The following is a 14,792-nucleotide window of genomic DNA, read 5'->3' as shown; positions in this document are numbered from 1 at the left end:
ATAAAAACAACATACCAGACCCAAAATGCCTATTCTGCACATTGGTAAGACATCTCATATACAGACTTAAAAAAAAGGTCTGGTTTCTAAATTATATAGTGATATTCAAACTCAAGCCCGGCGTGACCGACGCTCAGCTCGCCGAGATGCGAACTGCCGGTGAGGCCATGGTTGGCCAAATACCAGGTACATATGATTAATTCCCCCAGTTGTATAAAAAGTTGATCTCTCGGTCCGTTAATCATATATCATCTACATCCAGGTCTTCGATCATTCCAAATGGGCGGTGTACTCGCGAGTACCGCGCATCGAGCACAGGGATTTGACATGGGCGTGATGGCTGTCTTGGATACGGAACAGAACGTGCTTGATTATGCATCGCACCCCGCACATTTGGTTGTTCACAAGATTCGGGAAGTTCTTTGCACGGACACGCTTGTATATGATATGCAAGTGTAGTAGTTTTATAGGCGGGGACTATCAATTGATGTTAATAGCTAAATCCAACAATTATGTACCTACCCCCCTTATCTTGACTGGAAATATGAGCATCAAGAGATTCAGCTATGATATTATTTCAACAATACGGAACATATACAACAGACTGACAACTGTTCAATGAAGATAAAAACCCGCTACCGCTTAATCAATATTCTAAACGAAAGACTCGACTCAATACTCTCCCTGCAGAGGCAGATCCTTCGAGCTTCGACCCACGTCAATCTTGAATGTACCCTCCACAGGCATCACCCAGTTCTGTCGGCGAGTGCTCCAAAAACTCAGGTCCTTCCGCGTTAACGAAAACTCGACCTTTTTTGTTTCGCCTGGCTCAACCTCGACTTTGTCAAAGGCGCGCAGGACGCGCACGGGGAATTCAATCGCGTCCCGGAATTTATCATCCCGGTCTTCGACGTTGTCGGGAAAGGAGACATATAGTTGGACAACTTCTTGTCCAGTTCGGTTGCCGGTGTTGGTCACATTGGCCGTCACGATAACAAACGTCTCATACAACGACGGATTTCCACCTGCGCCACCTCCAGCAGGAGATGGGCGCTGCTTATTTTTATAGCCTTTGGGATATTCAAAGTCCTTCTGCTTGATCTCCGAGAGATCAGACAAATATGGATAAATGTATTTACGTAACTTCTTGAACCCCGGTGGAAACAAGGCAGACTTTGCATCCGGTTTCTGCTTGCTGTATTCCGGAACCGCGACAGGCGCCTGAGGACGAGGTGCTGGTAATAGCGATTTATCTCGAACGGGAGAAATAACAAGCTCTGAGAGTTCAAAGGTCGTGTATGACAGTCCGAATCCGAACTCGTAACGGGGACTGATGTCGTTTTTGTCAAAGTAGCGATAATCAATATACAATCCATCCGTGAAATTCACCTGCGGCACGACAGCATTCGGGAAATATAACACCTGGGCACTTTCTCCATAGTCTTCGAGGGTTTTGCCGATTGTATAGGGAAGTCTACCACTGGCATCGACTCGCCCAAACAAAACATCTACCAAGGCATTTCCACTCTCTTCACCTGGTAGATGAGCGAGAACGACGGCCTTTACTCGCGGGTGCTCAATCCAATTCTCCAGCACCACGGGACCAACAGCATGGACAATAACAACAGTGTCTCCCTTTTCTCCACCGCAATTGTTGGCAACTTTCTGGACCAATTCATCACCGTACTTTTGCAGGTAGAGATCGTTTCGATCGCCTCTGACATCACTCCACTTTAAATACCCTTCTCCAGAGTCCGAGTTGACGAAAGCTAGGCATAAATCGTGGTTCTCAAGAATCTTATCCGTGATTTCGTTTGTCAAGAACCCTTGAACCTCTACCTTATTCGCATCGAAAGAACCTTTCAAGGCATCATAAGGCGTGATGAGGTAAGGGAATTCAACTGCACCGCTGCCCCAGCCGGAACCTAGAGTTCCTTGATTGCAACCTCGATCTGCACAAGCATTTGGGCCTTTCCCAGGACCGGCATCCTCTCCAAAGATCCCTACACGATATGTCTGCCGGGACGCTGAACGTGGTCCTTGGGGGTCTAGAGGAAGGATGCCATCTTCGTTTTTTACAAGCACTGTGCCCTCGGCGGCAACCCTGCGGGCCGTGATACTGTGGGCCCCGTCTCCACTGCCTTGGACATTGATAAAGTCATTCACCTTCCCCATTTCTTTGTCGCCTGATCCTTCGTAGAGATGACCGTATTCCTCATTTGTCCAGGAAGAGAAGTTGGGGGAGGTCGGATTGTCTCCAGGTTCGTCTTGGCCCAATTGGTACCAGGCTGCCACGATGCGAGTCACCATATCATTTAAACGGTCCATAGGCATGGTTCCATTGAGAACGGCGATTGTCAGCTGCTTTCCCCACAAAGAATCGCCATTGGCCCAAGCGACGCCGTCTCCTGGCATCGACATATCAAGACCAGCAAGCGCGCTAATGATCCCGGAGCGTTGAGCGAGCCAGTCCGATTGAACGAATCCTTGAAACCCTAGTTCATCCTTAAGAATACCGTTCAAAAGTTTGCTGTTACCGCATGCATATGAATTGTTGACCATTTGATACGAACACATCACGCTAGCAACTTCCGCGCGAATGCTTTCTGCAAAAGGCCAGACGAAGACTTCATGGAGAGCCCGATCGTCAATATTGGAGGATATAGCATCTGGCAGGACCCATTCTCTTCCCTGTCGAAAGTGTTCCTGCTCGTTGAGGACAAAGTGCTTGGCCGTCGCCATGACCCCGGTTCTCTGAATGCCTTTGATGGTGTCTGCTGCTGCAATCCCGCTAAGGACAGGATCTGGAGAAAAGCCTTCCCAATTCCTGCCACCAGCTGGCGCCAGGCCGAGCGGCCCCATTGAAGGACCCAGAAGGACATTTACGCCTTTACCCCGAGCCTCCTGTCCAAGCGCGTAACCGCGTTCTTCAAATAGTGTCCTATTCCAGGTAGCTGCCGTTGTGAGACCAGCGGGAAAGGCCGTTATTTGGTCGGCAAAACGGATCCCCAAGGGACCGTCCTGAAGGCATAAGGAAGGAAAACCGGCTTCAATAGCAGGACCTTGACCGAATCAGTACGCATATCAAACTAATCGTACTATGCTTACCAGTATTGCCCACGCACAGTCCCATCGACCACCCAACACCGGTTGTGACGTTGACCTTTTCCGGTAGGGTCATATTCTGTACCATCACCTTGGCCTTTTGGTAACTGTGTGCCCAGGCCTCCGACGTGCCGCCATGGGGGGACGGGTACCAGGGGGGTGCTTCCTGTCGTGGCCGTCAGCACCAAGCATCCGCGTAGAAGAGAGGATACGAGTACTGACATAAGTAATTTTCCCCCAGAAGAAGTTTCTGATAGTGCGTTGATATACAAGTAACGGCAAAAAGATAAAAATAATGCCAGCCGTCGCGATCAGACTTAGGCAGTTCCTGATAATGAATGCTTTCAAGACGGTGGCCGCCCTGCGCAGCTTGGAAGCGAAGTTGTCACGCTCATATGGGTTTTGCTTGAGTAAGGAGGGCATCGTGTCACCTGCCTCATCGTCTTCAGAGAGGTCGGACGCGTCGATATCGTCTAATGAATGCCAGTTCTGATCATTGTCGTGTTTCGATATGAGATTGAGCTGCTCGTCGGCGGACGGCGAGAGAGGGTCGGGGGCGACGCTGCCCCCCTGCGACACGGGCTGATACTTTGTGCTTGCCATTCTGCCTTCTTCTTCTGGAGACTGACAGTCTGTCGCAGTGAGAAGTCGCGATGGTGCAGAGGCTGTTGCCACTCGAGGTTGTTCGATGTTGCGGCTGCCTTGCGCGGAAGTCTGGATGTCTTCGGGGCACGCACAACAGACACTCTCGATCGGTGGATATTCTACAGCTGATCACGCTTATGCACAGTGCTGGTAATGCGATGCAAGGCGTTCATTGCGACCCAACCGGTTTGTTTAACAATGCAGATTGAAGTATCGCGCAGACGAGCTGTTTGACCGCCGTGGGTGCTGTGCAGTCGCTGTCCAATCAGGGCCCTTCCTGCTTTTGCCACGCCCACTCGCGGATCCGAGTCAGTTTGTATTGCAATCGTCCTGATTTACTTCACCTTCGCTATTTGCCGATCATGCATGGATAGTGCAGCGGAAGGGGTTCCGAGGTTCCTGTTTGCAGTGGTATATCCAGGGTCTAATGGCAGCCTGTTTCTATGGATCAACGCTTAGCACAACAGACCGGGAAGACCATTTATGGAAGTTGATACATCAGAATTTTGGATCAATTGATCCATATATGGTTACACAAGTCATCAGTCGGTACAAAAAACCATTGCATTTGTCACCAAAATGGTTCCCAAGACGAAAGGGGAGGTTCAAGTCCTAGAAGTGGACTACAACAGCCCGGATAAAGTTTCTGCATGCACGACACCAGTTGACAGCGAAATACAACGTTGGGAACGTACCAATTACCGCTCCCCTCGAATTAAGTGTCAATCGATTGAGCGCTCAAATTTAATTGTTTATTCGCATAGAGCAACATTTGGAGCCACGTCCTGGTACGGTGGGTGTATTTCAAGATGGGTTTTCTGGCATGGCGCTTCAAAAGGTATCTTGGACAGCATCGGATATCTAGCTTGGAGAGATATCGGGCTCCAAAAAACCTTCATATCCACATTCAACATGGCATGAATCGTGCTTTTCTAGAAATCATAGACTGGATAAGGACTTATCCGCTCCGCGTTCTCTCCGCAAAGTGGGTCGTTGACCGGACTTACCCCGGGTCGTCATCACATTATTTTCGTCTCTCTCGAATTGTTTTTCTGTTGTAATATGTAAAACTGGAAAGAATCTGTCTCAATTTCGAAAATGTGGAGGAATTGGTTGTTGACTGTAGGCGTTTTAAGCGGAATTGGTTCTCTGGCTATAGCTTCCAAGAGTCCTCTTGGCTATACATCGAATGGCACCTGTAAGCTTCTGACATACGGTGAAAGTACTTATTTGCATAGCGCTGCTTCTGACTCCTTGGCTTTGAATAGATAAAGGATTTTCGGTTCCGCAGCTCTCGAGTGAAATATTCTTCGGCGTACCATATGCCCATGCGTCTCGCCTGCAGCTTCCAACTTCTCTCAAGGAGACATGGACCGGAACCCGCCCTGCTACAGAATACGGCCTAACTTGCCCTGGTGCAGGAACTCAAAATAACTGGGGATGGAGTGTCGGCGAAGACTGCCTCAATCTGGACCTCGTAAGACCCACTGGGGCATACCCAGGCCAGAGCTTGCCAGTGCTTGTATGGATTTACGGAGGTGGATTTTATCAAGGAGCCATTCGCGATCCGTTGTTTAACGGTAGCTATTTGGTAGAAACTTCAATGGAGATTGGAATGCCCGTTATTGTTGTTACGGTTAATTCCCGGTTGTCTGGGTTTGGCTATCTCAACAGTGAACTCACTGTCCGAGAAGGTATCAGTAATCTTGGTCTTCGTGATTTATGGAAGGCACTGGAATGGATTCAAGGTATTTATCTATTATAAGTTTAAAATATGGAATCATTTACTTACAACGATTTTCTAGAAAACATCGAAGGCTTCGGTGGAGACAAATCCCGCGTCACCATCTGGGGTCAATCGTCTGGCGGCCTGAGTGTTGAGCTTCTAGCCCAAGCTTATGGTGGGCAGAACTCTGGACTGTTTCATGCCGGAATTATTTCCAGTGTCACTGCCTACTCTCCCTTTATGGGGACCATGCCTCAACAGCAGGCGTACTTTGACAGTGTTATTGAGACAACAGGCTGCAATTCTTCGATCGACGTTATTGACTGTTTGAGGAATTGTTAGTATATCTTTATATTATTTCTGAATTCCTACTCGATCAAGAGTTTATACTGACGATGAGAATTGGCAGTGGATCTGGCGACCTTCAATTCAAGCTTATACACTGCAAATTCTGGATCCGACTTCCGCCCCGTAATTGATGGCAATTTCCTCAGAAACTCTGCGGGATTTCAATTCAAAAAGCAACAAATGGCACCAATAGCCCTTCTTGTCGGGTCCAACTCGGACGAAGGCCTAACAACGTTTACCAATAACGCAAATACAAGCGCCGAGCTTTCCAGTCTAGTACAAGCGAAATTTGCTCTGAATTCCAGTATTTCAAATGAGCTTGTTTCTCTATACTCCGAATTGGACTCGCTTCCACCTTATTCACAGCCTCTCGACTTTGATTGGGTTTCTGCGGTTGAAAAGGCTGGGTTCACGGCTGGGAATTATAGTCGAGTCGGGTACGCCATTGGTGGGGATTGGAGTGTGAGTGACTTGAAACAAACAAGATCCTTAAAGAAAAGTTAACGTTAAATTTCTAGTCCATGTCTGGTCGCCGCAAGACAGCTCAACTCTGGGGTGCCGGTAGTGGCGGAGCTCCAGTATACAGTTACCGCTTCGACACTGACCCATGGCGATTCCCGATTCATAATGACTCTGTTGGACTTGGACTTGGCTTTGCTCAACACGGCAGCGATCTCGGCTTCGATTTTGGTATTCCATTCGTCCCATACACACCATACTTACCTGTGCAGAACGTAACGTCGATGAAGAAGGTGAGTTATGCAATCAGGGCTACCTTGGTTAGTTTTGCGTCAAGCAAGAATCCGAATCATCACGGACTTGAGTGGATCCCACATTGGCCAGAGTATACAAAATCAAAACAGAATATGGTGTACAATGCCACGCTCTCGAATACGCTCAATTTGCATGTGGAAGATGATACATTCCGTGAACGGCAAATACAGTGGTGGATTGATAGATGGGACTGGCTGCTCACGCAGGCAAAGGGCTTTTAAAAGAATATCAAACTGGGAGTTAATGTAAACTTGCACTGGATCAAGTTTCCTCGATCTACATGTTATTGTCTTGGAATTACTTCAATGTTATTGACAGCTGCACCAAAAGGCCAGAGGTCTGTTAGGTAGTCAATCTATGTGATATATACGCACTAATATTATCTGAGTTTGATCAGTGTTTATTGATTTGCTATAATTAGCTTAATCTAGTTTCATTGTTTCATTAAATATAGAGAACAATCTAATTATAGATGCGGCGCTTAATGACTGGCTGAGAGTGACCGGAGTGGCTAGGGGTGGGTGGGGTAGGGTTAGGGTTAGGGTTACCTATGCATCATCCCCCTGTTGAGCATATAATCGGGCTGACTTTTTCCTACAAAACTAGTCTGATCTCTATCATTCTCTACTTTTTTCAAAGTTCACTGCATACTCTTGCTGCGTTTGCAAAATGGCGGCGCTTAATCTCCAGATAGACGAAACAGACCCTACTGTGAAAAAGGTATATGGCCGTTATTCTGACTGGAAGGCTTTTGGTATTCTCACACACTATCTGGAGCCCGGCAGCGACCTCTCTGATGAGCAAGCTGCCGAACTTTTATACGATATTCTCCCTAGTGCAGATAATAAGAAGCTTTCCGGCCAGCCGGACATGCTAGGCTGCGTGCTTCTCGATGTTGCCAAGCAAATTCCTTACCATCACCCATCGCAGATTCGCCTTTTGAACCTTTCCAAGCACCTGGGGAGAACGGACAAAATGACACTTCAAACTGCCCATTCGGTAATCTAACTTTGTTCCATGACAAGGAAATTACTGATATTTGCTGTAGGATTACAAATACTCTTTTTACAACACTATGGGTTTCCTCAAAGTCACTCTACGCGAGTGGTTTCCATGTATGTATTATATTATATTTTTTCTCTTCAATACCTTTTCAAGTAATCTCGAATGCTAATGTGTAATCAGGGTCTGACAAAGTCAACTTTTGCGCATTCGTCGCACGTCTTTCAACTACCGAAATACTTCAGTATTTCGACGGTCTCAGTTATGCAATCTGGACTATGCGAGACAGCCTGGAGGATGATGGCGACAAGGAAGAATATCATAATGATGCTATTAGCGCGTCAGCTATGTGGATCATATGTGCTGGCCAATGGCTATTCGACCAGCTTGTCCAGTTTCCAAGGAATATTGATGGTGATGACTATTACGAGAGCGCATGGAGTGGTGGTCCATTATATAAAGGACCTATTATAGGACTTGAAAGGTGGAAGTTTTGGCAGAAAGCTTTTACTGCCGCTGCAGAAAGCTCAATGGCGAACGATGAGTGTAAAAAGAATGCTCTAAAAGCTGCGAACTTGATGGATGTCATTGCACGGGATTGCAAGTGGTAGTGCTACGCGTTTATATTATTTTTGCCTCAAGTCCTGGCTTTATCTTGTGTTATTTTTGTTGTTTTCCTTTCAATGTTAGTTGGTTTTGGTTTAGGGTTATTCGGCGTGTATGAAAGCAGGATGTTTTAGTTCAATATCTAAGGTCACTTTTATTACGTCTTGGTCAACTAAAATATCTTTATTAGTTGGTGATGACCAGCGTTTAATCATTTCGGGAACGATAAATATAGTGGTAGATAGATGGGGCTAGCTACTCTTGACTCAGGCAAAAGGCTTGTAGAAGAATATCGGACTAACATTTCGCATATAAGGATATTAAATATTTGCACGTGAATTATATGAAATATAAAGTACTATAATTACAAAAAAGTTGGATTTTCAAAAGCTTTGTTATATACAAATATGTAAACGCCCTCCTCTACACTTGTACATCTTTCAGACAAGCCCTTGCTAAACAATCAGAACTGTCCATACATGTAGTCTGCGCCACAATTACTGAACAAAGAGATTCAAGTATGTATTGACCCCAAAATAAAATTTCAACGCGTATTGATGATGCCTTGCCGCCAGCCTCATTGGGCTAAAAGAACAGGACCCAATAAACAGCAGCAAGAAGCCATGTCATGGAAAATTAATCAATGCACACCCCTGCTAAGCGCTGGCGGGATATCCAGGATTTTACTTTCAGACACTAAACGTTTCAGGAGCATAGCGGGAGCGGAGTTGATTGCCTTACACGAAGGGAGCTACTTTAGGGCCCGGCGCTTAATTATCTGCAGTGAGTGGCAGGTTTTACTTTGCATTAGGCAGAACACTGAGTTCAAGAGAAACAAAGAAAAAACAAAGTAATTATAGAAGGCGCTTAATGAGTGGCACAGAGAGGCAAACGGGGCTCACGCTCTCAACATGTATCGAGCATATAACCATACACAATCACCCCGTCAGATCTATTTTACCAAACTCCATTACATGCACTCGCTACATTTTTGCAAATGGCAGCCCTCAGCCTCAAAATAGACGAAGAAGACCGTGACTCGAAGGAGGTCGCCGGTTATTCTAGCTGGAATGCGTTTCATGTTCTCAAGCGTTACCTGGAGCCAGACGGCGATTTGAACATGAACCAGGCCGCGATACAATTACTTAAAATGCTCCCCAGCGAAGAAGGCAAAAGGTTCAATGCGGATCAGCCGGATCTGTTTTCCTGTGTGTTCCTCGAGGTGGCCGAACAGATTCCGTACCATCATCCAGCTCAGGTCCGCTTTGTGAGACTCTTAAAGCGTCTGGCAGCATGCGACAGGGTACAATCATGCTATATAGAAGAGGTAAACAGAACATACTCTCTAACATTCAGCTTATTTACTGATAGTTATTTTAAAATAATTAGGATTGCACCTTTCGCTATAGTATGTTCGACACGAAAATAACTTTGCGCGAGTGGTTTCCATGTACGTTTGTCCCCTTCTTTAACGCCTCTCCACTGTCTCTATTCCTTTTCTTGTGGCCCATCTATAAATGCCGTTGAATAAACCCAGATTCTGATATTTAAGTAGGGGAATCTGCGGTCAACATGAGCTCATTTGTCGCGCGGACCTGGGCGGCAGGAATATTCAACGGCATCAACTTTGCAATCTGGGTTATAAAAGATGGGCTGGAGGATGACTACGACAGGGAACAATATTATAGCGAATTTATCAGCGCTGCAGCAATGTGGATCATATATTCAGGTCAATTGCTATTCGACGAGATTGTCCAGTTTCCTGTGGAGATTACTGAGTACAAAGCGAAAGCATGGAACACTGGTCCACTGTACACAGGACCCATAATAGGACTTGAAAGGTGGAGATTCTGGCAAAAGGCGTTTAGTGTAGCAGTAGAAGGTGTGAAGGTGGATAATGAAGGGAAAGCAAATGCCCTCAAGGCTGCGAATCTAATGGATGTCATTGCACGAGATTGCATGTGGTAGTTTTTTGCTTATTATGTTTCTTTGGCTTTATATAGTGTTTATTTTGCTATTGTCAATGCTTTTAATGTTGGTTGATTTGCTTTTAGGGTTATGTGTGTATGAAATCAAGATGCCTTAGTTCATTCTCACCTTTTTTTGAAAAACAAAAATTTTAATCGACTTGACTATCTTTTATTAGTTTACGATGATAAGTTTTCAGTCCTTCTATAAACTTCATGGATTCCATACAGAGACTGGAAAGAATTGAAAGATAGATACCTCTCATACTGGGCCAACATGACCAAATTGACCAGCACACAACGTCCCATCGATGCTCTTCTGCTACCAGCTGGCGGATCAACCAGCTTCCCACATGACTTTATCCAATAACCCTCTCTTTGAAATCTTGACGGGGCCATCCTTGCTAATTCCTATATTTAGACCATAGGGCTATCTCGCTATCTACAATCTTCGCGATTACACAGCTGTCACCATCCCCATCACCCACGTCGATAAAGAAATCGACCACGCAGACACCGGGTATAAACCTGTCCGCGATGCAGATAAAAAAACGACGATCTAAATGACCTTGACTTGTTTGATTGAATGTCTGTTACAGTACAGTTGGTAGGGTGGCAATTGATGGAGGAAGAGCCTTTGGATGTGGCGAGTGTTGTAGGTTTGGCTGACATGGCAGCAGCTTCTGATAGGGAGTACAACAAACGGACATTCATGCGGTAGCTACATTGTCCTACATTAAAAGATTGCCTTTACGAATGCTGAATCTAAATAGAGATGGTGATTAAGACCATGAAGTTGTTTTACAGATAGACATAGAAATTTTTTTTAAATCATCAATATTTTGGTACGAATGGCTTCGTTTTTTCAATGCCATCCGTTTCTAGACAGAATCCCAAAAAAAAAGAAAAGAAAACAGAAAGCAAAAAACGCCCGCCCGGTCTATATTGATAACATGAGCCATGAAAATGAAAGTCTATCATCACGGCCCTCTAAAAATTAGAACATAAGAACAAAATTCGTAAAAATGAAACAAAAAACAAAGGGGAAAAAAAGTCATAATTAGGCTTCATCATCGGTGTCCACTGGCTTGGGAGTTCCCTTGGGAGAGTTGAGCCATTCAATGTGACGCAGACGTCGACGGGCTTCACGCTCCTTCAATTGAGCGCGAGTCAGCTTCTTCTTCTTTCTGGCCTTGAACTTCAACTCTCCGGTATCCTCAGCGCCAGAGTTTGCGGCAGACGCAGCGGCGCTGGACACGACTGAGCTAGCAACAGTGCTGGCAACGGCGCTACCAGGCACGGGAGAACCAGGCTGGCTGTCTTCGAAGCGGTCGAGAGAGACCGCCGCGTTTGTGCGATGGGTGATGCGACCATCGGCGATGTGGATTTGTTCGGGGCACAGGGCACCGACAAATTCTTCGTTGTGAGAGATCATGACAACACCACCCTTGTAGTCGCGAATGGCGACGGCTAAGCCTCCTAGAGAATCACGATCCAAGAAGTTGGTGGGTTCGTCCAGAACCAGCAAGTGAGGGTTGTTCCACATGGCACCGGCCAAGACAACCTTGACCTTTTGGCCACCTGACAAACCCGAGATCTCATTGTGATTGGCGATTTCAGGGTCCAGACCGACATCCTCGAAATGTTTGGAGATGACCTTGGGCTCGAGAACGCGGTATCCTAGACCCTCACGGGATGCTTCGTGGTCGTCGAATTCTTGAACCAGCTTGGAGAATCCCAGTGAGGTCAAGGTTTCCCGAGAAATCATAGTGTTGTATTTGGGGAGTAGTCCCACCCACTTGACTTCATACTGGAATGACTTCTTCCACTTTTGTCGACCGATAAGTGCTTCGATACGACGACCGCCGCTGCCATCACCAAGATCGACAGGTTTCTCCATCTGCTCGCGTTCTTCGTCGGTCAGAATGCGGGTCTGCTTGAGGTAGACCTCACGATCATCACCGTTGGCGTATCGCCATTGTAAATACTGGTTAGGAGTCTTCTCAAGGTGCATTTCAACGTGCTCTAGAGCATGCTGCTTGATGTAACCAATTCGCAGGTTGGGATGCTTTTCGACTCGGCCAGTCTGAGGAACAGTCTCACCCGTGAGCATCTTAATGAATGTCGATTTTCCGGCACCATTGCCTCCGATAATAGCAGTGCGTGATGACAGAGAAAGAGTAACAGAGGCGTCTTCAAGAGACGGTTTGCTGGCTCCAGGATAGGTGTATGTGCAATTGGTCATACGCAGAATAGCCCTCGTTTGTGATTTGATACCCGACAAGATACCCGGGGCAGGGAACTTGAACTGAACATTGGATGCAGAAAGAGTGTAGTAACTCTTTCCTTCGGGCTTCACCTTGACAAAGTCTGCTAGGTTACCTTTGTAACAAACGAGCTTCTTGCTTTCGTAGTGATAAATGTCGGTGCAGACTTCATCCAGGAATCCAGAGTCGTGACTGACGATCAAGCTCGTGATATTGGTGTGCGATTTCAAGTACTCCTGCAGCCACTTGACATTGGCGACGTCCAGGTGATTGGTAGGTTCATCAAGCAAAAGGACATCGGCTTTCATAAGCATGGCACGCGCAAGAGCGAGTTTCATCTTCCATCCACCAGAGAGAGATCCAACCTTTTGCGACTGTCGGCCCTCCGGGCCGTCAGTGAAGCCGAACTCAGACAAAACTGCTGAAATCTCATCCTTGCTGACTTGCTGGAGTTCGGGATCATTGGAGCAAAATTCCAAAATGCTGAGATCGGCACTTTCGCCTTGGTTGTGCTCGACGAAGCAGGTTCGAAGAACTTCCTTGGCAGGGAAACCTTCCAACTTTCCGTTTGCGATACTTCGCATGAGAGTCGACTTTCCGGCACCATTGCGACCACATAGACCGTAGCGGTGGCCTTTCAGGAGTCGGAGGTTGGTGTGAGACAACAGGAGCATACCACCGTAGGCAAGAGAAAAGTCGGCATTGACGATCTCGACCTCGCCGTCATCTTCCTGGACAGGTACACCAAACCTGCGCTGATCTTCCTCGATAAAGTGTTGCTGCACTTCAGCAGCCACGGCATCATTTTGTCCATCCTGGACCAAGGTGCGCAGGTAAGGCCCCACACATTCAGGAATACGATCAAGCATTCTAACATCGATATCTTCACGGACCATGCCGGCAATGTACGATTTGACATTGTCAAAGAAAGCCGCCTCGCCGGGCTGTGCTGCACCACCATGAGCGATAATCCTGGCGTCCAAAATTTTAAGCACATCTTCTGGGCTGGTCCTAACAACGGCGCCATCGGCCACATCTCCTTGACCGTCACCCATAGCTTTCTGGATCACATCCAGAGCTCTGGTAGCTAGCTCCCGGACTTCGGGAAGGGAGGCACGGTCCTTGACTCCTTGGACACCGGGCTTCAATTTGGGGAGGAAAGTTCGAGCTTCAGTGGGATCATGAACCAGCTTTGTCAAGTTCTCGACGACAACCACGGTCTGGCGGAGAACTTCCTGAGAAGTGGTTGGCGTGTTGAGCGATCGCTCGAGAAGAGGCGTCAAGAGCGCCAGGACAGGAGAGGTAACAATGGCAACGAATGTAGTCTGCGACAAAGCGTGGATTGTCTTCTGAAGACTCTCGGAAGATGGCTTCTCCATGGCCGTGATAAGTAGCGGAATTCGAGGAAGAACATCTTCGTTCGTGATAAGTGTCGTGACAGCAGTCATTGTCTTGAGAGCCTGCTTGGAGACTTCGTTCTTGAGATCGTGCATTCCCGATTCCACAACCGGAATCACTTCCTTAAGAGTATTTCCCATAGCCTCACGGAGGAGGTCCTTCTGGCGTTCTTCATCCTTGGTACCAGTGCCTATTTTAGCCTTATCGGCCATTTTTTCCAACAGCGCATAGGCGCCCACGGCGCCCTGCCACTTGCCGGTACTTTTGCTCAGATAGCGGAGAACGGCCGGGAGAAGTGCGTTGATGAGAGATTCAACCTTGAGGCCAGCAAATAGAGCATCTACAGCATACTGGGCGGCATCACGGACAACAGCTCCCTTGTCGGAAAGTGCGTCCAAGGCAAGGTTGAGAACGCCACCATCCTGAATGAGGAAAACGACTTCACTGAGTGGGTCCTTGCGAGGAAACTGTTCGAACAAGGCACCGATTATAAGCATAGCACTCTCTCTTTTTGCGCCATTTTTCTTGTCGGCTGCGGCTTTCTTCACTTCCGGCAGGATATTGTGGCTGAGGAGCCCCCGGAAACCAACAGAGTTGATAAGAAGGTTGGTGAGAGCATAGGAGGCGTCCAGCGACTGTTGCGAAGTCTGGGCCGCCAATATAGTGTTAAGAAGCGACGAAATCTCTTCGTTCGTGGGAGGCACCGCGGACGGGGTTTTTGAAACTGCGATCGACATGGCTGGAGTTTCGGAGATTGGAAGAGGGTGAGGCATACTATGTAGAGCGAAACAAAATCCGGGTATAATGCGAATTAGAAGTCGACGATTATGCGCGCTGGTGGCTGCGAAACGAATACACGAGAATGTTCAAAAAAAAAAAATTCGTCTGGATATATTTGGTGCCTAAAGCCGCCTGAATGGCAGGCACTTGAGGGGCGAATATGTACACAGTGTC

The 14,792-nt window shown here is 47.1% G+C and overlaps 5 protein-coding genes across 5 annotated transcripts; 3 read left to right on the top strand and 2 right to left on the bottom strand.

Moving 5' to 3' along the window:
- Positions 1-25: 25 nt before the first annotated feature.
- Positions 26-459, top strand: TRUGW13939_04281 (uncharacterized protein; the record flags this gene model as incomplete). Its single annotated transcript, XM_035487458.1, has 3 exons — positions 26-44; positions 100-186; positions 263-459. 3 exons carry the CDS (start codon positions 26-28, stop codon positions 457-459), a joined length of 303 nt encoding a protein of 100 aa, XP_035343351.1.
- A 213-nt stretch (positions 460-672) lies between these two features.
- TRUGW13939_04280 (uncharacterized protein) lies at positions 673-3,708 on the bottom strand (the record flags this gene model as incomplete). The annotated part of the gene is made up of 3 exons (XM_035487457.1): positions 673-3,062; positions 3,109-3,271; positions 3,328-3,708. The coding sequence occupies 3 exons, from the start codon at positions 3,706-3,708 to the stop codon at positions 673-675; spliced, it is 2,934 nt and encodes a 977-aa protein (XP_035343350.1).
- Positions 3,709-7,267: 3,559 nt separating this feature from the next.
- On the top strand, positions 7,268-8,211 carry TRUGW13939_04279 (uncharacterized protein; the record flags this gene model as incomplete). The annotated part of the gene is made up of 3 exons (XM_035487456.1): positions 7,268-7,597; positions 7,647-7,713; positions 7,784-8,211. 3 exons carry the CDS (start codon positions 7,268-7,270, stop codon positions 8,209-8,211), a joined length of 825 nt encoding a protein of 274 aa, XP_035343349.1.
- A 992-nt stretch (positions 8,212-9,203) lies between these two features.
- TRUGW13939_04278 (uncharacterized protein) lies at positions 9,204-10,174 on the top strand (the record flags this gene model as incomplete). Its single annotated transcript, XM_035487455.1, has 3 exons — positions 9,204-9,533; positions 9,596-9,656; positions 9,762-10,174. 3 exons carry the CDS (start codon positions 9,204-9,206, stop codon positions 10,172-10,174), a joined length of 804 nt encoding a protein of 267 aa, XP_035343348.1.
- Positions 10,175-11,233: 1,059 nt separating this feature from the next.
- Positions 11,234-14,575, bottom strand: TRUGW13939_04277 (uncharacterized protein; the record flags this gene model as incomplete). Its single annotated transcript, XM_035487454.1, has 1 exon — positions 11,234-14,575. The coding sequence occupies one exon, from the start codon at positions 14,573-14,575 to the stop codon at positions 11,234-11,236; it is 3,342 nt and encodes a 1,113-aa protein (XP_035343347.1).
- Between the last annotated feature and the right edge of the window lie 217 nt (positions 14,576-14,792).

Source organism: Talaromyces rugulosus, chromosome II (assembly GCF_013368755.1).
Source record: "Talaromyces rugulosus chromosome II, complete sequence".
NCBI classification, from domain to species: domain Eukaryota; kingdom Fungi; phylum Ascomycota; class Eurotiomycetes; order Eurotiales; family Trichocomaceae; genus Talaromyces; species Talaromyces rugulosus.
This window is presented reverse-complemented; position numbering and strand designations above follow the sequence as displayed.